The following is a 21858-nucleotide window of genomic DNA, read 5'->3' on the forward strand; positions in this document are numbered from 1 at the left end:
TGGAGGGTGGAGTTGGAGTTGGAGTTTGAGTTGGAGGGTGGAGTTGGAGTTGGAGGGTGGAGTTGGAGTCGGAGGGTGGAGTTTGAGTCAGAGGGTGGAGTTTAAGTCGGAGGGTGGATTTGGAGTTGGAGGTTGGAGTTTGAGTCGGAGGGTGGAGTTGGAGGGTGGAGTTGGGGGGTGGAGTTTGAGGGTGGAGTTGGAGTTGGAGTTGGAGGGTGGAGTTGGAGTTGGAGGGTAGAGTTGGAGTTGGAGTCGGAGGGTGGAGTCGGAGGGTGGAGTTGGAGTTGGAGTCAGAGGGTGGAGTCGGAGGGTGGAGTCAGAGGGCGGAGTCGGCGGGTGGAGTCGGAGAGTGGAGTTGGAGGGTGGAGTTGGAGTCGGAGGGTGGAGTTGGAGTCGGAGGGTAGAGTTGGAGTCGGAGGGTGGAGATGGAGGGTGGAGCTGGAGGGTGGAGTCGGAAGGGTGGAGTTGGAGTTGGAGGGTCGAGTTGGAGGGTGGAGTTGAAGTTGGAGGGTGGAGTTGGAGTTGGAGGGTGGAGTTGGAGTTGGAGGGTGGAGTTGGAGTTGGAGTCGGAGGGTGGATTCGGAGGTTGGAGTCAGAGGGTGGAGTCAGAGGGTGGAGTTGGAGGGTGGAGTCAGAGGGTGGAGTCGGAGGGTGGAGTTGGAGGGTGGAGTTGGAATCAGAGGGTGGAGTTGGAGTCGGAGGGTGGAGTTGGAGCCGGAGGTTGGAATTGGAGTCGGAGGGTGGAGTTGGAGTTGGAGGGTGGAGTTGGAGTTGGAGGGTGGAGTTGGAGGGTGGAGTTGGAGTTGGAGGGTGGAGTTGGAGGGTGGAGTTGGAGGGTGGAGTTGGAGTTGGAAGGTGGAGTTGGAGTAAGAGGGTAGAGTTGGAGTTGGAGGGTGGAGTTGTAGTTGGAGGGTGGAGTTTAAGGGTGGAGTTGGAGTCGGAGGGTGGAGTTGGAGTCTGAGGCTGGAGTTGGAGGGTGGAGTCGAAGGGTGGAGTCGGAGGGTGGAGTCAGAGGGTGGAGTTGGAGGGTGGAGTTGGAGGGTGGAGTTGGAGTTGGAGGGTGGAGTTGGAGTTGGAAGTTGGAGTGTGGAGTTGGAGTTGGAGGGTGGAGTTGGAGTCGGAGGGTTGAGTTGGAGTCGGAGGGTGGAGTAGGAGGGTGGAGTCAGAGGGTGGAGCCGGAGGGTGGAGTTGGAGGGTGGAGTTGGAGGGTGGAGTTGGAGTTGGAGGGTGGAGTTGGAGGGTGGAGTTGGAGTTGGAGGGTGGAGTTGGAGTTGGAGTTGGAGAGTGGAGTAGGAGGGTGGAGTCAGAGGGTGGAGTTGGAGGGTGGAGTCGGAGGGTGGAGTCGGAGGGTGGGGTCGGAGGGTGGAGTTGGAGGGTGGAGTCAGAGGGTGGAGTTGGAGGGTGGAGTTGGAGGATGGAGTTGGAGGGTGGAGTTGGAGTTGGAGGGTGGAGTTGGAGGGTGGAGTTGGAGTTGGAGTTGGAGCGTTGAGTTGGAGTTGGAGGGTGGAGTTGGAGTCAGAGGGTGGAGTCGGAGGGTGGAGTTATAGGGTGGAGTCAGAGGGTGGAGTTGGAGGGTGGAGTTGGAAGTGGAGTTGGAGTCGGAGGGTGGAGTTGGAGTCGGAGGGTGGAGTTGGAGTCGGAGGGTGGAGTTGGAGTCAGAGGGTGGAGTTGGAGTTGGAGGGCGGAGTTGGAGTTGGAGGGTGGAGTTGGAGTCGGAGAGTGGATTTATATAGTGTCTACTACTCTTGGTCGATCTGTTGAATTCATTTACACCGAGTAGCACGCTACTCTGGAACCCAGGTTTACTGTTTAATCTAGTTGTTATTAATTATTGCTTGCTATTTGGGGTTAGTTATGTGCTCCCAAGAAAATTATTCTATATATTTGCTCCAGTTTCATTGTGGTAGATTAGCTTAAAAGCACAAACTCTGGCATCCACACAATTTTCCCCTGAGGACCCAGCTCAGGTGTGTTTTGCCCTCATACTCGACCCTCTAAAAGGGCCCCAGGTGGTCAATGGAGCTGGAATGGCATCAGATACAGGAAACAATTGACACCCTCTAAAAAAAAAACATAAAGTCTCGGAAACAAATAAAGTTTGTCGATGCTTTGAATTCAAGTCATTATACTTTTATTCGACACATGTATCATAAAAAGTGCAAACATATAATACACACAATTATAAAAAACAATTCATTATTTACAAAAATACATATAAGAATTATGTGGAAGAATTGACTTGATGAACATTTTTTAAAATCTTAGTCCTGATGATCCATGCACAAGATAAAAACTTTGCAACTCCACAAATAATAACCATGGAAGTGGTGTTGGAAATAAGAATACGTAAGGCTGATTTGTAATCTCTAACACCAAGATTCTTTATAGCTGGTTTTAACCATTTCTTCCTAGGTAGAATGTATGCCTTACAGGCAAAGAAAAAATGGCCCAATGATTCTTCGGGATTTGCACACCCTGGACATTTTATATCCTCTTCCCTCTTATTGTTCCATCTAGATGTGAAAGTTTTGAGGGGCAATGTTCCATGTCTAAATTTAAGATATAAGGTCCTTTCCCGAGGAATTTGAATAAAATCCAGGAACAACTCCAGTTTTAAGGTGCATTTATGGGTCAAAAATGTCTCGGTCAAATGGCCCCAGTTTGGGTTTTGTAATGCCCTGGCCTCTATCCAATCCCAATATAATTTTTTCACCACTTGTTTTGGTGGGGGTGATTGGGATTCCCAAGCATCTCTTAAACCCACATTTGCTGCAAGGTGTTTTAGGGCATTTAGCCACTTGATTTTGCCTGAAGTATTTAATTTTAGCATTTCATCTAAAACCGAGGCATAGTTAGCTAACTCTGGGGTCCTCCTCAAACGGACCCAGTATAAAAGAGGACGAAGCTGGAGGATATCCCGAATAGATTTTCTACCTAGGTCTAAAAATAGCGGTTTAAGTGGTGTGGAGGAAGGAAGTGATACCAGGTCCCTCATAAACTTATTCTCTGATCGAACGTGGTCTTTGGTATTCTCATTGCCCCACAGTTCCGAGCCATATACAGCTGAGGCAATAGCTTTACCCTCATAAACAGATAGGGCAGGGGAAACTGGCCTACTCACAGAGAGACGTTGGTTTTTTAAAATAGTGCCGGAAACCCTCTTAAGATTTAAAAGCATTTTATATATATGGGGTTCCCATTTCAAGTGATTATTAATCCTAACACCAAGGTAATCAAACTCTTCGACCACCTCCAAGGGAGATCCATTCAAGGTCAAATGGATATTCCTATATTTCCTCTTGGCGGTCATAACCATTAGTTTAGTTTTAGTTGTGTTTATTGTGAGACCCCGTTCCTGACAAAAAACACTAAACTGATCAAGAAGGGTTTGGAGGCCTGTGGGGGTTTTAGATAAAAGCAGGGTGTCATCGGCAAAGAGGAGCGATGGCATTTTCTCCCCAGCCACAACTGGGGCGTCGGCTGGTATCTCTTGCAGATGTTTCACCACCCCATTTATAAAGAGGGAGAATAAAGTGGGGGCCATCACGCACCCCTGCCGTACCCCTCTATTAACGGGTATACTCTTGGTGAGTTGCCCCTGTGTCCCCCAGCGTATCTTCGCATAAGTACCCTCATGGAGTTTGATGATAAGATTTAGCAAATAGAGTGGGAAACCCATATCCAATAGGACATTCCAGAGTTTAACACGGGGTATTCATCAAAAGCAGTTTTAAGATCAATAAAAGCCAGATAAAGGCTCCCTCTGGTAATTGACACGGTTTTCCAAAAAACTGCACAGAATCTAAAAACTTGGTCAATGGCCCCTACATTGCTTCTGAATCCTGCCTGAAAATGGGACAAAATGTTTTCTTCCATAAGCCAACCCTCAATCCTATTTACAATTACCCTACCAACTACTTTTTGGACGACATCAATTAAACTAATTGGTCTGTAATTGGCAGGGTCCTCTCTCTCACCCTTTTTAAAAACAGTGACAACTTCTGCACCCTTCCATGAATCCGGTGCTTGCTGGCCCAACTGGATGAGGTTCTAAACATTTACAATAAAATCAGCCCAAACCAGTGGGTTAGACAACAGTAAATCACCCAGAATTCCGTCCGGGCCAGGTGCCTTGCCCGATTTTATTTTAAGAATGGCCTCCTGTACCTCACGGGACGTGAAGAATACCTCTGTAATGCCATCTTTCCGATGGACCGAAAGATCGGTGCCAATTATAGTAGATGCTAGATCCACTTCCAAGGAGTCTACGCCATATAATTTCGAGAAGTGGGAATACCACTGGGTCTCAGTAATATGGTTGGAAATAGGCTCAGCGCCTCGTCTGTCAATGACGTTAATCAGTTTCCAAAATGCAGTAGCATTTTTCCCATGCGCCGCTTCCTTTAAAGCCTGCCAGTGATCCTCTTCCCAATCCTTTTTGGCTTTCGCAATACTAATGCGATACTCATTTCTAGCTAGTCTAGCAGCTAAGACATCCTTATTTTTGATAGCTAATGAAATTGCTTTCCTTTTCCCTCTACAGGAGGCAGTATACCAAGGGTTCCCCTTTTTTTGTATACATTTAGTCAGATCACCACCCTTGTTTTTTTTAGAAAAAAACATACTGATCTCCCATATCAGGTCTTTATACTTGGTTGCCAGCTCCAGCCCCTGAAGCTGAAGTGCAGTTTGGTTCGCTGGTGCCAGGGCAGATGAAGCAGCTGAAACTAGAGCCCTAATAATCTCAAGTGTCCCTTCATTACACTGAACCACATTCCACTTAATCCTGCGATTACAGTTAGAGGGGACTAGTTCTTTAGTGATCAACTCATTTTGAACCTCTTCACCAGTATTGTTTCCCCAAAACATACCCATGCAGAGGGGATTATGATCACTATCAGCCCTCTGGCTGACCTCCATATCAATTAGATTGGCCCATGACCGTACATCCAAAAGGATGTAGTCAATCCGTGATGGGCAGCCTATTCGATTAAAGGTCATTGCGCCCATACGATCAGATGTGGTACGGCCGTTTAGGGCCCATAGGTCGTAAGCGGACACCAGGGCATTCAGCTGAATGGCTCGAGCCGACCACTTCTTAATTGGGGCCAAAGATAGGGATGGAATTAACTGGTTTCCTTGTTTCATAAAAGAGCCCAAAAATTCATCCTCATCGAGAGGCTCAAATGTACAATTAAGGTCACCTCCCACTAATACTGATGATTTGGAAGGGAGAGCTGAGAGTCTACTATCCAGCAACTCCAGTATTGGAGATGATTGGCCCCCTGGGAGCCCCCTAGCATAGATACAAAAAAGTTCAAATACATTCCTGGCGGACTGCCTTTTAACAGTTAGATGGAGAATATCATTACAGGGGACATAATTAACTGTAACCTCACAATTCAAGTCTAGCCTAATCCAAATAAGTAGACCACCTGATGGGCGCCCTCTCCCAAGCTGTGTTGCAGGGACAAAAAATGTAGAATAACCCTGCTTATATTCTGGCTCTACACACCAGGTTTCCTGGAACATGCAGATATGGAAATCTTCTAAGAAAGTGTTCCATTCCGGATCGGGCAAGTTTTTCTTTAGGCCCGCTATGTTCCAGGACAAGATTTTGACAATGGAAGGGGACAGCCTAGGTGTATCCAGGACGGCATGAGAAGCAACATCCACTGTCAAGGAGTCTGGAATAGCGCTGTCCTGAATGGGTACTTCCTCCCTAGCAGTAACAATAAAACCTCCATCTACAGGAGTAGGTACCCCACTGCCCATGGCAACTTCAGTACTGTGGGGTGATGGTCAGTCCACTTCTTCCAGCCCACTAAATCGATTATAACAGGGGAATAGAGGGTAGTTGAGCTGTGGGCCCCAAACTTCTCCATAGGACTGTGTAGCTCCCTTCCACTGATTCCCCCTCCTCCTATGGACTAGATTCCATCCTTCCTCTACAGGCATTCCCCACTGTTGCTGATTCTGGTATGTACCACCTCTACCTAAACCTTTCCTAACCGGCCTCATCCAACTCCATCTAACGTCCTCCTGCCCCTCTTGCACATAGAAAAAAGACAGGGGTTTAGCTGATACCACTGACTTGCTGTCACAGGGAGGAGAGGAACAAATAAATTCTACAAGTCGCGGGTCCTCAAACGTGATGACGACACAATCACCCTTTATACTTTTCTTTTTCCCACCTACCCAAGGTGCCCGTTCTACCATAAGTATATTCTTATTTAGGCTAGGTGGTGGAGGGTAATTTTTGTCAAGCCAGTGGCATATTTTATTTTTAATCGCCCAGAAGGGCTCAGAGGTGGACATTGGCAGCTCAGGAATCCCTGTCAGAACGACCACATACGGGCATGCATCAGGTGGTAAATTGAGGTTACGTCGCGATGTGGTTTTTCTGGGCTGTGGCGGGGCAGTACTGGGGGCTGGGTTGTTAGGGGTCTTTCTGCTCACTGCACTAGGGGCAATTCCATTCGCTGCACTCGAGCATGTAGAAATGGAGGGTTTAATATTATTCACTGTGCTTGATACCGGTAAAGGGGAAATAGAGGGGGTGGTTGTAGGAACCGGAATACTCCTCGTAGGTGGATTTAAGTTGGTACTCCTAATATTAACAATCGGTGGAGCAGCCACCGAAATAGGGGGACCAGGGGTAGTCAATCTAGGGTCTTGAAGCGCTAGAATGGTAGCTAGTTGTTGTTCGATGTTGGAAAGCCTATTCTCCAGTGGCGAAAGCAGGGATTTTAACAAAGTAGACATAGACTCCATTAAGGAGTCAAGCCCATCCCCTGAGCTGGATAGTGTATCTTTAGATCCACTAATGTCCAAAATACTGGCCAGGCTGCTATCATGAGTTATATCGCCCGGGACCCCTAAAGATAATAAATGGGGAGTGGAATCTAAAGGATCAGACTCTCTATGATCAGTGGGGGCCTGAAGAGTCCCATCATTTACTATCGCCATACCTGTAGTCTCCCCCCTAGGATTAGAATCCATAGATCCTTCTGAGAATATAGCGGGATTGTCTGTTAGAGGATTTGTTGAATTCAAAATATTTAAAGTTGCCATAGTAATGTCTGGCCCACCCGTCTTCGAAGAAGCTGTATCGTCGTGATTAATTATTACGACTGGTTGGGGGATGTTAGAAGGTGGTATGCTAGTAACGGGGGCATTGCTGGAAATTAGTGATTGGCAACTAGCAGGAGTAGGGTCAATAATGGGCAACCCAGCAGGAGCAGCAACAAGGGTGGTCAAACTTTGCGGTGGGGAGTGTATCATGGCAATATTGCCCAATGAAGACCTTTTTGCGTGAGCAAGGTCCAATGAAACCCTCCTTTCCATTAAAGAGATGCCCTGGTCTATCAGAGAGTTTGTTCGAGAAATAAAATTATCTAGTGTACCAATAACTTTTTTGGTTTTGTCGTTTCCCGCTCTCTGACTCCTAGTTTTGCGAGTGGACATCTCTAACAGCGTAGAAAAAGCAAAGAACAATAAGAATATCACAACAAGTGACCCACAGGTTACAATGAGCACAGAGGAAACAGATTGGCTATACAAAGAAAAATAACCCCAGAAGCGTCAATCCAAAAGGTGAGGGTAAGAGGTAAAATTAGGGTGCGCCCAGACCAGACACTACAGACCACGGAGGGCCACAGAGGGCCCGCCCTTTGCCCGGGCTTAGCCCCGGACGCTCCCGCGCGCTCCCACGCAGCGAGGGACTCACCAATATATAGTCATAAATCAATAGGGCGTGGTGGGGCGGGGCGGTCAGGGAGAGCGTGGCCAGGTGACTCGGCCAGAGACACCGGGACTCCTGGGAAAGCGAGTCCCGGGTCGCGCTCGCAGCCCTGCCGCCTCACAGCCTCACAGGATCCCACAGGAGCAGATGGGTGCAGGGAACACCAAAGAGTCAGGCAGGTCAGTTCACAAACGAAGCGGGACCCGAGGAGCGGGTACCGCAAGGTGTGGGTCGGTGAGCCTGGGGCAAGTAGCAGCGCCGGATTCAAATCCCAGTTTCAGCAAAGGAGTGTCCCACAGCGAGGAGTTCCTTCCCTCCTTTTCACTTGGAGCAGCTGGGGCGGGGCGGTCAGGGAGAGCGTGGCCAGGTGACTCGGCCAGAGACACCGGGACTCCTGGGAAAGCGAGTCCCGGGTCGCGCTCGCAGCCCTGCCGCCTCACAGCCTCACAGGATCCCACAGGAGCAGATGGGTGCAGGGAACACCAAAGAGTCAGGCAGGTCAGTTCACAAACGAAGCGGGACCCGCGGAGCGGGTACCGCAAGGTGTGGGTCGGTGAGCCTGGGGCAAGTAGCAGCGCCGGATTCAAATCCCAGTTTCAGCAAAGGAGTGTCCCACAGCGAGGAGTTCCTTCCCTCCTTTTCACTTGGAGCAGCTGGGGCGGGGCGGTCAGGGAGAGCGTGGCCAGGTGACTCGGCCAGAGACACCGGGACTCCTGGGAAAGCGAGTCCCGGGTCGCGCTCGCGGCCCTGCCGCCTCACAGCCTCACAGGATTCCACAGGAGCAGATGGGTGCAGGGAACACCAAAGAGTCAGGCAGGTCAGTTCACAAACGAAGCGGGACCCGCGGAGCGGGTACCGCAAGGTGTGGGTCGGTGAGCCTGGGGCAAGTAGCAGCGCCGGATTCAAATCCCAGTTTCAGCAAAGATGCTTTGAATTCACTTTTGAGCAAGTTCTATGTTTTTTTTATCACCTGTAGCCTGAGAGATATAGCAGGGCTCGGTCTCTGGGGCTTGTTTGGGGCTGGGGTTGTGGGACGTGGTGTATGGAGGCCTTACCCCACCCAGGTCTGTCAATTGTTTAACATATTCATGCCGTCCCAATGCAGTGACTCCGCCCTCATTGAAGGCTTGGGAATCAAAGGGCTCGCGAGGGCAGCATCACCTCCTCAAAGGAATCCTTTTGTATGGAAATTGGTTCAGTGGGCAGATGGAAAACAGCAGGAGAGAGTGCCAAAAGGAGCTGGGGAGCAGGGGCCTACGGGGTGGGGCGCTGGCTGCACCGGAGTGGCTGGGAGACTGGCAGGAATGGGGTCTGAGCCGTGGGGCGCATGCATTGGTGCAGTGTAATTAGCGCCTTCTTTTCTCTGAGTCTGGGCGATCTAGGCAAAGAGAGAGACAGTGAGAGATAGAGAGAGAGGGGAGCTGAGGTTAAAGAGAGAGAAGGAAAGAAGGACAGAGAGCGAAAGGGGAGAGAGAAAAAGAGGGAATGAGAGTAAGAAAAGGAGAGAGCCGAGGATATTGGAAAGAGAATACGGGGAGAAAGAGGGGGAGAGGAAGGATGAGAGAAAAACAGAGAATGCGGGATTGACGGGGTTTGTGGTACAGTCAGGAATTCAAAGTAAAGATTTTAAAAGGAATACGTACACATGCACGAAGGCTAGGGAGCAGGGGATCATATGAATTAATCTAATTGGCTAAAGAGAAGATGCAAAAAATAAGTTAAAAGGGAGAAAGCAAGAAGGAATACAAGTGGATTAAAAGGGCTGCAATTTCAATTAGCATGCAATGCAAAAATAGAGGAAAAGGTGTAACAAAAAGAAGGTAAAAGAAAAACACAATAAGCATACAAATGAAGTAGACAAATTAATGCAAAATGAGTAGGAATTAAAAGTGGACAAAAGAGGGAATTAATGAGATGATGAAGGGGGAGAGCGAATAAAGGTGGAATGCAAGCAACCTATGAAATGAGATTCCGGTAAAAGAGGACTGTGGGAATGAATTAACTGTTGGATAAAAGATAGAACTAAAATAACTGTTGGATAAAAGATAGAACTAAAAAAAACAGTCAAGTGTTTTCTCTTGTACTTGTAAAATGTGCGCACTCGCTGACATTAGTTCTCTGTAACAAGGATCATTTTCCACCTCTGCACAAACCGGAAAGAGTGACTCAGAATCCCCCATTTTGAGGCTGACAAAGGAGCCTGTATGATCGTAAACGGCATTCAATGGACATCAAACCAAGATGTCGTGAATTGTTTTTGAAGGACAGGCAGCGCTGGGAGGAGGGCTGATTCTGCGGAGCGCGTGAAGTGGCAGAGAGGGGGCAGAGCATTCCTTTGAAGTCTGAAGCTCTCGGCATTGCTGTGGCGGGTCTGATGCGTTGATACGATGCGGCTGGGGGGGGGGGGAGCAAATGGCAAGCGCATGCACGGGAACATGCACTGTGAGTAATCCGCCTGCCAAAGCCCTTGGTTTCAAGAGTTTGTTTCAACTGCTATAAACTCGCCTATTAATCCCTGCGGGAAATAATAGGCGAGCCCTAAAAACACCCCGGCCAGCAAAGAAAAGGAAAGGCAAGCACAACTACAGCTTCAAAGACTGGGAATGAGTTCAACAATACCACTAGAGAAAAACTGCTACATATGTGTAGCAACTAGTATGCTCTTTGCACTGTCATATGTTAAAAAATCTGTTCAGCAAATGGAAGATAATGTATTGTGCAACACTAAAGCCCTTATTTAGAGTTCAGTTGCATTGGTGAACTGCCTTAAAATAACGAATCACTGGCCACATCAAGTTCACAGTTATGTACCCAATTTTAAGGTATAAAAAACACGTGTTTTCGGGTAGGAGAGCCTCAACTCTCTCTTTCGGTGGAAACCCTTGTCTTGGCAGTGGTGGCACATTGTCACTATTTCATGCTTTGTACTGTACTTAGCCTAATCTGCACGACATGAACACAAATAAAAAGTGTGATTTTCACTGTAAATTTGGCCACAGATCGTATAGGCTTCGATTTAAAATTGGTTCATGTCAAGTGAAATGTTTCTCTTGCCTGCAATGCATTGTTTCTTTCTCTCATTTCAGGAGCAAAGCTGCAACAGTATGGGCTAATTTAAAACATTTATCACTAATGTTTTAGTTTCTTTGTGAATGTTTATCTGTATGTGTTCCATGGAGGAATAAATAATGGATCTCTGGACCTGCACAAAGATCACGCTGACCGAAACGTGTCATCCTACGGTGAGATATCTGTTGAAGGTCATGGAGCCAAGACTTCCATTGTGTAATGGTTGGGAATAAGGCTGAGGCTGTTTCGCTTGCCTACTATGCATGACTTATATCTCTTACTTCAGGAGTTAAAGCTACAACAGTATGTGCTAATTAAAACTGTTTTCATCAATGTTTTATTCTCTTCGTGAATGTTTATCTGAATGTGTTCCATGGAGGGCTAAATGATAGATATCAGGACCTGCACAAAGAACACGCTGACTGAAATCTATCATCCTAAAGCAAGATATCTGTTGAAGGTCATACAGCAAAGACTTCCAGTGTGTGTTGGTTGGAAATAAGGCTGAAGCTTTCACTTGCTTGCTGTGCATTGTTTCTTTCACTCATTTCAGGAGCAAAGCTACAACAGTAGGTGCTATATTAAAACTGTTATCACTAACGTTTCAGTTTCTTTGTGAATGTTTATCTGCATGTGTTCCATGGAGGTATAAATAATGGATCTCTGGACCTGCACAAAAGACACACTGACTGAAATGTATCAACCTAACGCGAGATATCTGTTGAAGGTCATGCAGCAGAGACTTCCATTGTGTGATGGTTGGGTATAAGGCCGAGGCTGTTTCTCTTACCTACTTTGCATGATTTCTATCTCTCATTTCAGGAGCAAAGCTACAACAGTATGTGCTATATTAAAACTGTTGGCACTAAAATGTTAGCTTCTTTGTGAATGTTTATCTGTAAGTGTTTCATGGAGGGCAAAATAATGGATCTCTGGACCTGCACAAAGAACACGCTGACCGAAATGTATCATCCTGTGGCGAGATATCTGTTGAAGGATATGGAGCAGAGACTTCCAGTGTGTGATGGTTGGGAATAAGGCTGAAGCTGTTTCTCTTGCCTTCTCTGCATTATTTATTTCTCTCATTTCAGGAGCAAAGCTACACCGGTATGTTATAATTACAACTGTTGTCATTAATGTTTTAGTTTCTGTGTGAATGTTTATCTGTATGTGTTCAATTTAGGGATAAATAATGGATCTCTGAACCTACACAAAGAACACACTGACTGAAATGTATCATCGTACAGCAAGATATCTGTTGAAGGTCATGCAGCAGAGACTTCCAGTGTGTGATGGTTGGGAATAAGGCTGAAGCTGGCTTATCAGAGAATGTTTGATCGTGATTAGTTCTCTTCATGAGAACCATGGGAGGTTGGTTTTCCCTGAAGATCTTTAAATTTTAATTGTGCATTGCTAAGCTAATCAGATTTAGATACCCTTTCTGCTCTCCTCAGAGTAAAATACTAATTTGTTCCTGCCCAAAAAAGTAGACTCCTAGGCAAATCCATTCTCACTTTATTTGACTGAATCTTAATTTAATTCTGCCTTTTAGAGGCTTTACACGCTGACATCTGCTGCCTGACCTCTCTCACAAGTTCACCAATTTCCTTTAGCTTAGGGTATTAGGTCATGGAAAGATGAGCCTGCTCGATTTGCTTTATGACAATTTAAGCATTTTGTCTTTGTATTTGCTATTCTGAATTGAATGTCATAATACTAACTGATATAATTTTGTACCGCTGCCGAATTTTAAGATCAGATTTGTTTGTCACTTTGCTAATCTTCTTATAAACCTTAATGGTTTGCTCTTCTACTTCTCTCTGTTATCATTGTGGGGCCTAATGTGTGTATTGTTGATTTGTTGAGTCACGCCTCACTCTGAGACTAAAGGTCCATCCTCTCTAGTGCAGCAGTTACTTGAGTTCCACAAAAGATCTGCAAGGTGTAAATTCTGCTGCAACAGCAGCCACTGAGCACCCAGGCAGGGAAGTCAATCAATACCATCAATACGCAATACGCAAGGAGAGAATTCACTGTGCATCACGCCCTTGATTGATTATTTTTCTAAAACAAACCTCGCTGAGCCTAAAGTAGAGCTGTTAGTGGGGCAGCTCCTCTGGGCTTAATGAACTCTGCTACGTGGGTGTAAATCTCTAAATAGGCTGGGCAGCTTGTCCCAGAGGAGATGGGGAATTTCTTGTTCCAAGACCAATTGATAATCTATTTGAATTAAATTATGCTTGGATCAATCACTATTCCATCTGCGTACACCATTCCCTCTCGTAGGTTGGCTCAGAAAGATTTCTATACCTAATGTTGCTAATGTGAAGTGTTGCAAAGTCATTCTGTGCCCTGGGCACCCTATCCCCCCAACCTTTTGCTGACTGGTACTGGTGGTAACTGACTTTGACTGACCCTGGGCTCTCCCTTACCAGGCCCAAGGCCAGTGCTATGCTGAAAGAGACACTAAAAATACAATGAAGACACCGACATACACTAGGGTGCACAATAGGTTGGGGTACTCCTGTGATTGACATGACCTACCCTATAATGCCCTAGTACATAATAGGGCAGGGGGATTAAAAATACCTTGAAGTCCTTAGTATATAATAGGGTATGGCAGTTTAGAGGCCAGCAGCCCTTACTGCACTTGCATCTGTGCACTGCTGAGCCCGCATTTAAAAATTTAACTGCATTTAAAAATTAAATTGTGCCCAAACTCGACTTTGGTGTTTATGGCACTTAAAATGGATACCATACAATGTTTGAGCATATTAGGAACCCCCAGGGTCTCCCCTAGGTGTCCCGGGAGTGGGGGGGAGGTCAGGTATCTATAAGGTGGACCCTTATACAATGAGTTTTATATGGCCTGGGTTAAGTGAAATTGCACATTTCACTCCCCCATTGTGATAAAGTGCAGTACAAAATCGACTTTGGTGCTAGGAGCACTGTGGAGAGAGGATCTGCAATATATTTGCATATTCAGAATCCCTTGAGTCTCCCCTAGGTGTTGCAGGGGTGGGTGTCCTGTAGATATACCCAGAGTACTTATAAAACATGTTTTTATAAGCCCTGGTGCTGGATAAATGGCCCAAGTAATTTTTCCAATTGCCAATCCCCTGCCACACAAGTTAACATGGCAAGAAGTTATTAACTAATAGATCCTGATAGAAGAATGATAAAAATAGCCCTCAAAGACTCCCCAGAATGGTATTGATAAATCCAACAATATGATATTGTTGAATTTCTCCAAAAATGTACAGACAAGACGTTATAAGACTTACTTGTCTGTAAGCTCAGATTCAGCCTTCCAGTGGTCTGTCCTGATTGGTCAGAGTTAAGTGGATTAGCCAGGCTCCTTTGAAGAGGTGATGAAGAGCCCCTGGGGTTGACCAGCTCTGCTGGGAGGACAGTGTTCTGTTACACAGGAAGGCCAGAGCAGAGGGAGGAGTCATAAACAATGGACTACAAGGGAAGGGGAAGACACCAGTGTCATTCACAATTCTACTCTTTTGAACCCAGAAAGATGCTAGGCTTAAGGAAGGAAAGAGCATATGCAAGGCAAGGGGGGAGACTATGGAGATTAGCCATTCTAGGGGTGTGTTTAGCCAGCTCTTCTCCCCCTGCTGGAAATTTAGCCATTATGAATTTGGAAGAATTGGTGCACTCTGGGACAAAATAGTGCCACACTCTGAAGGGAGCTCTCATACCTTGGGGTGGTACCCTACTCCCCATAGGATAGGAGTGCCCTCCTGCTTGACCTAGAGAACTTAGAATAAGTATGTGAGAGGGGCAGAGCCTCTCAGACCTGCTGCTTGAAACCTAAGAGAGCAAGAAGGGCCATGCTGAGAAGTTTGATGTGCAACACCTAAGGTCTGCACTCTGAAGATTTCGCCTTCTGCACTATCTAGAACTACATCCCTGTGGACTACCTTGCAGTAAAAGGACTGAAGACTGGACTCCCTGCAAGCTACAGGTTAACATAGCTCACCTGGAACATCACCACCAGGGATCCTCAACCTGGATAACTACAAGTGGATTTTAAGGGTTTTGTCCAAGTGGAATGTGGGAACTGAAGTCCTCAACTTTCAAGGACCATCTTGGAGCTTCCAGACCCTTGAAGTAAGTTTGAGACACTTTAGTACCCTTTAGGGAACTTCAGGGAGAAGTTTCAGAAAATTGGCAAACTTTGGAGTAACTTTGGAAAAAAGCTCCATATGGGGACTGACTCAACCTGTCCAGCTAAGTTGCCTGTCTTCAAGCGCGAGCAGGCCTGCCGTCCAGCTTTGTCCCACTGAAAAGCTCCGTAGGTCCTACTTCCAGAGTTTGACCGGGAGTAGGTGAAATCCGAGGCCAGCGAACCCTCACCAAATCCGGCCTGGTGAAAAGCATTGAGGGACCCCGCAAGAAAAAGTTTCGTAAAAGTTTCTAAGTCCAAACGAAGAAAAGGTGACCGGGAGCACCGCGAAAGTCAAACCGCCTGCCTTCAACCGTGTGTCGGCCTGGATCCTTGGTTCGTCCTGCTGGAATGCTCCAGAGGTTGGACTTCAATACGTTTGACTGTGAGCTTGTCGCAAGGAAATCCGGCCAATCCCCACTGAATCCGGACTAGCTGAGAGCTTCAAGAGACCTCGGGAAGAAAAGCTCACGAAAAGTTTCTAAGTCAGAAGGAGAAAACTTTGACCAAGACCTACCGCGCAGGGCTCCATCGTGGTTAGCCTGAAACTTTTACTTTTACCCGATCAATTGCGACCACATGTCCCGATAAGGCGCTGTTGTTTTCTATGTGCTAGATAATGCTAAATCTTTGAAAATTCATATTTCTGCTTCCCTACATTGGATTTTTGTCATTTTAGTGTCATTTTAAAGATAAAAATATTTTCTATTTTATATAAATGGGTGTTGGATTTTTATTGTGCAGTGTGTCTTAATTATTTACCGAATTGGTGTTTTTAAATGCTTTACATACCTGCCTTTGAAGTTAAGTCTGCTCGTTCGCAGCCAAGCTACCAGCGGTTGATCATAGGAATAATTTTCTGAGACCTATTCTGAGCCCTCTACTGTGTTAGTGGCCTTATTGCCGGCAGCAGATATACATTTGCCCCTACTAATAATCCACCACCCAACATTTGGTGATCAGCGGTGTGGACGAGGTCTTGTATTTAAAAAGTACACCTTTCAGTAAAGTGAATTACGATTGTAAAAATCCTCTGAATTGCCTTAGAGCAAAACTTTTGAGTTTGTTTTTTGGAATTTGGACTAAACTGTTTTTAATCCATTGTTTTGATTTTTCCAAATTGTTCTAAGTCTTTTGGCCTAGTTACTGTGACCCAAAACTAGGGAACCATGGAGCTGGACCTGGCTAAACTGTCCCAGTTCAGGATGGCTGATCTTAGGGTACAGTGTAGGCTTAGGGAGCTGCCTGCTTCCAATAATATTAGGAAGACAGGGTTGCTTAATTCCCTAAAGGCCTGGGCTGGGGTAGCTGAGGAGATTCAGAACTATCCTGTTCTTCACAAAATTTAAAAAACACCTAAAAGCCCTCCTCCTCAACCGCTCCCTCCCGAATGGATAGCCACCCCCCACATGCTATCCCTGACAAGTGTGCACATAATTAAGCTGCCTCAAGACTTCAGACTACCTCAATAAAGTATTCAACGAGGTTACCTCAGGACTCAACCACTCCCTCAAGAAGCCTCAGCACTCTTGGCCTGTCAAACTTTATGTTTTTAAGACTGCTCTACTATGTCACTAATATGAACCACTGTTGTAAAGCGCTCCGACACCCCCGGGTCAGGTCAGCGCTATATAAAACGCCAAAAATAAAAAAAATAAAAAACATATATATATATATATGTATATATTCAAGGGGGGGTTGAGGGTGTTGGGAGAGAGAGGAGACATTAAAAAAATGGTGGCAGTGAAAATAATGAAGATTTTGAGATGTCCAGGGATGATGGATTTGATCCCAAACTTCCCAAGGCGCCCAGGTACACCAAACAAGTGCCTAGCAGCCATTCAAGAGGGCCTTTAGAATAAGCAGGGTCCACTCTAAGTGTTGGGGTGCAATCGTGTGGGAGTTGATTCCATAACTGGGAGGGATGGGCTCCTGACCCTGAGGGGGGAGGATGCAGAATCATACCAGCAGATGAAGGCATGCTTAGTCAAGAGATTTGGTCTGACTCCAGAGCAGTACAGGGTGAAGTTTAGAGGCATCCAGAAAGTGAGTTCAAAGTCTTTGGTAGACTTTCTGGATATTTCAGTGAAGGAACTGGAAGGCAGGATTGTTGGTAACAAAGTTGACACAGATGTGAAATGTATAGTTTGTTTTTGAAAGAAAATAGTTTGACTCATTGTGAAGATGAGAAGTTATGCCAGTATCTAGTGGACTCTAAGCTGACGTACCCCAGACGGTTTGGAGAAGCAGCTGATGGGTGGATAAGAACCCAGGTTTCTATTCAGCACGAGGGGGGTGACCACAAAAAAGGAGCACAGGTCCCTCCCCAGTGGAAAGCCCAGGGGAAAGAAGGTCAAAAACAAAAACAGTCCTCCAAAGACCCACAAAAACCTGAACAAGGAGGGGGGGGGCGAGCCATCCCAAATTCAAAGGGAGGGGCCATTAGGAAAAGGATGGTAGGTTCTTTGACCCCTCAAAACTGTGTAAGTGCTTCGACTGTAACCAGCCAGGGCACAAAAAGGGAGATGTTGTCTGTGCCAAGAAGCTTCCCCCTGAGGGGCCATCTACAGGGATTGACAGTGTAAGTGTAGGGATGGAGAGTATTACTCCAGAGAGGGGTAGTCAGGTGGTGGAAGCAACCTTAGTGTCCCTGGGTGGGGTGAATATTGCAACCCTTGCTCCCTTACCTTCAAACATGGATAAGTACAGGCAGAGGCCTGAAGTGAATGGGACTGAGGTTGAGGCTATCGGAGACACAGGGGCTAGTCTAACTATGGTCCTGGATGAGCTGGTGCCTCCAGGGAGGTTGCTAATTGATGGGTTTCACCAGATGACTTATGCAGACAGCACTACCAAACTCTATCCTATGGCTGTGGTGGATTGGAATGGAGAGGTGTGACAGGCCCTATGAAGGTAGCTGTGTCTAAGGTGGTCCAAGCCCAGTGTTTACTGGGCAATGATCTTGAAGCCTCTGAGTGGTCAGAGGTAGAAAGAGGGCTCCATATGAAAATATTGGATCTCCCTGAGTGGGTATGTGTTGTGACTAGGTCACAGACTAGCCAGAAGGGAAGGGGTGGACACTTGGATCCTTGAATAAAGGGCCAACTCCAGAGGTGCAGGTGGAATCTAACCCTGATGGGAAGGATCTGGCATCTGAGGGAGGGACTCGATCCCTGCCAGAACTGTCAGATTTTGCAGAACTGACAGGAGCAGGTGGACCCTCCAGAGAGGAGTTCAGTAAGGGATAGAGAGACTGTCCCACCCTTGAGAGCTTGAGGCGGGCCTGTAAGCAAGAGGAGGGGAATGACAGTGGGTTTCACAAAATCTACTGGGAAGATGGACTGCTTTATATTGAGACCAGAAACCTGAAGGAGGGGTGCCCCAGAAGTACAGAGAGTTAATCCTGACTTTGGGTCATAATATCCCCTTGGCAGGACATTTGGGACAAAGACATGGAACTGGTTGGTGAACCATTTCTGTTGGCCCCTTATGTCTCATAAGGTAAAGGAGTTTTGCATCTCCTGTGTCACCTGTCAGGGCGGGAAACATCCTTTACGACGCAACTTTCACTACGCAGTACCTTTACAACGCAGGTTTTACAACGAAAGTCATTACAACGAATTGCGCTGGGGGCGCTGCAGGATAGGGAATAGTTTAATTTACTATCCAAAACCTTCCCTACTATCCACGGGGACTGGAGTTGGAATAGTAAATTAAACTATTCCACTATCCAGCGCCCCCCCAACGCAAGTCGTTGTAATGACTTGCGTTGTAAAACCAGCGTTGTAAAGGCATGCGTAGTAAAAGCATGCGTTATGATGACATACATCCGCCAGGGCAGTGGCAAGGCAGGGGGCACAACAAAGGCTCCCCTAATCCCACTGCCAGTGGTTGGGGTTCCTTTTGAAGGGTGGGAATGGACATTGTTGGTGCCCTGGACCCACCTACTGCATCAGAGAATAGGTATATCTAAGGGGTAGTGGACCATGCCACTAGGTACCCTGAAACAGTTCCTCTTAGAACCATTGATGTTTCTGCGGTGGCTAGAGCACTGCTTGGTGTGTTCACCAGAGTGGATTTTCCAAAAGAGGTGGTGTCAGATAGGAGCGCAAACCTTCTGTACAGCTATCTGACTGCTATGTGGGATGAGTGTGGCATCAACTACAAGTTCACCAACCCCTATCACCCACAAGCAAAAGGTCTAGTTGAGGGATTCAACCAAACCCTTAAGGGCATCATAAATGGGTTGTCAGAGATACTCAGGAGGAGATGGGATGTTCTCGTCCCATACCTACTGTTTGCCTACAGGGAGGTGCACAGAAAGGGGTTGGTTTTAGTCGCTTTGAGTTGTTATTTACACACTCAGTGAGGGGGCTATTGTGCCTGCTGAGAGAGTCTTTAGAGAAGCCTCTTAAAGAAGCAAGGGACAATGTGCTTGACTATGTGCTAGGCGTGAGATCTAGAATGGCAAAGTACATGTACAAGGCAAGCAGGAAACTGGAGGCCAGTCAGGAGCTCATGAAGCCCTGGTATGATCAGAAGGCTACTATGCCTGAGTATAATCTAGGACAATTGGCGTCGGTTTTGGAGCCTGTGGATCCCAGGACCCTCCATGACAAATCGAGTGGGCCCTATCCAATCTGTTAAAAGAAGGGTGAGGATACCTATTTAGTTGGCGTTGGCATCCCTAGGAGCCCCCATAGGGTGCTGCATGTGAATAGATTGGCAGGGCAGGGCAGGGCAGATATGACCATGTTACTGGTCACTGATGAGGGAGTGGAGTAGGAAACTGAGCAAGTGCCCAACATCCTCTCCACTAATGTACAAGATGGGTTAGTGAAGGGAGTTATACTCTCTCCCAAGTTGACAGACCAGCAGCACAGAGACTGTCAATGAGTGCTGGAGCAGTTTGCTGGCCTGTTCACTTTGACCCCAGGCATCACTGTGTGGTGTGTGCACCACACTGACCCTGGTGACAGCCTACCTGTCAAAAATAAACTGTACAGGTTGTCGGACCATGTCGGAGCCAGCATTGAAGCTGGAATTGAGGGTAATTTAACTGTTTGAAAGTCCATGGGCCAGTCCAGTGGTGCTGGTGCTGAAACCTAATCTACAGGGGGGACCAAAGGAGTTACGGTTCTGTGTGGAATACAGAGGATTGAATGTAGTCACAAAGACTGATGCTCACCCTAGGTTAGGGGCTTCTAAGTACCTGAGTACTTTTGATTTGACTGCAGGTTACTGGCATATTACCCTCACTGATGGAGCAAAGGAGAGGTCAGCATTTTCTACACCAGCAGGACATTATCAATTCAAGGTAATGACATTTGGCTTACAGAATTCACCTGCCACCTTCCAAAGGTTGGTGAACAGGGTCTTTTCTGGGATGATACAGTTCAGTGCAGCTTATCTTGACGATATAGCTGTATATAGTTCTAGCTGGGGGGATCACTTAAGCCACCTAAGGGATTGCTTCAGGCCATGCAGCAGGCAGGCCTGACTATTGAGGCAAGTAAGTGCCAAATAGGACAGAGTGATGTGGTGTACCTGGGCCACCTGGTAGGTGGAGGCCAAGTACAGCCTCTCCAGGCCAAGATTCAAACAATCTTGGATTGGACAGCTCCTGTTACCCAGACTCAGGTCAGGACATTCCTTGTACTGACAGGGTATTATAGAATATTTGCCCATAATGATGGGACCATTGTGGGGCCCTTAATAAAACTCACTGCTAAGAAGGGGCTCAAACAGGTGGATTGGACACCAGAGTGTCAGAAGGCTTTTGACACTCTGAAGGTTGATATGTGTTCAGCACCAGTGATGCTGGCCCCTGACTACACAAAATAATTTGTGGTTCAGACAGATGCTTCAGAGTAAGGGATTGGGGCAGTGTTGTCACACCTAAATTGAAAGGGCCTTTATCAGCCAGTTGCCTTTATTAGCAGGCAACATCTTCCCTGAGAGCAGAGGTGTAGTACCAGTGGGCGAGAGGCTTTTGTTGTGGTTTGGTCCCTGAAAAAGTTGAGGCCATATTTGTTTGGGACTCACTTTTGTGTTCAAACTGACCACAGGCCTCTCAGATGGCTCATGTAGATGAGGGGGGAGAATCCCAAGCTGGTAGGGTGGTCTTTTTCCCTACAGGGAATGGACTTTACAGTGGAACATACACCTGAGGTTGCCCATGTAAATGCGGATGGACTTTACAGGTTTTTCCACTCACCTGATGAGGACTACCAGGGTGTAGGTTAGTAACCCATCACCTTTCCTTTGATGGGGGCTATGATGCAAGGTCGTCCAGTGCCCTGCGCACCCCTCCAACGTTTTGCTGACTGGTACAGGTGGTAAGTGACTCTGACTGACCCTGGGCTCTGCCTAACCAGGCACAGGGCCATTGCTGTGCTGAAAGAGACATTTAGACTACAGTGAAAACACCTACCTACACTACATATACTAGGGTACACTATGGGTTGGGCAGGGGGATTCAAACTACCTTTAAGTCCCTAGTATATAATAGGGCATGGCAGTTTAGAGGCCAGCAGCCTTTTCTGCACTTGCATCTGTGTACAGCTGTGTGCCAGAGCAGACATCCTTGCTTCACTTTGAAAGGGTGCCTGCGCTGGGAGTGTAGTGTAGTTCCTATATTCCCAATAGGCTCTGCGCATTGGAATAATATATCCTATAGATTTGACGTAGGACTGAGGTTTACTAGGTCTCTATCGAATATACTAGACTTAATTGTGAGTGCCAGCTAGCTCAGAGATCACTAGAAACTTTCCCAAATATACAAGAAGGGATTCGTTTCTGATAACTGCATAAACATGATAACTTTGTTTCCCAAGAATAAGAAATGTACCTCTAGAGTCGCGGAAAC

At 46.8% G+C, this 21858-nt stretch overlaps 1 protein-coding gene across 2 annotated transcripts in view; it reads left to right on the plus strand.

The window, feature by feature from the left end:
* The window catches only part of LOC144770317 (GLIPR1-like protein 1), a 1599314-nt gene extending 1588294 nt beyond the window's left edge, over positions 1–11020 (plus strand). For both annotated transcript variants that reach the window (XM_078654750.1, XM_078654767.1), the window contains one exon: positions 10831–11020. Coding sequence is in view for 1 of the 2 variants with exons in the window: in XM_078654767.1 (XP_078510893.1) it covers positions 10831–10862 (32 nt within the window). In the remaining variant the exon portion in view is untranslated. The remainder of the gene's footprint in view (positions 1–10830) is intronic.
* The last annotated feature ends 10838 nt before the right edge of the window (positions 11021–21858 follow it).

This window comes from Lissotriton helveticus, chromosome 1_1 (assembly GCF_964261635.1).
Source record: "Lissotriton helveticus chromosome 1_1, aLisHel1.1, whole genome shotgun sequence".
NCBI lineage: Eukaryota > Metazoa > Chordata > Amphibia > Caudata > Salamandridae > Lissotriton > Lissotriton helveticus.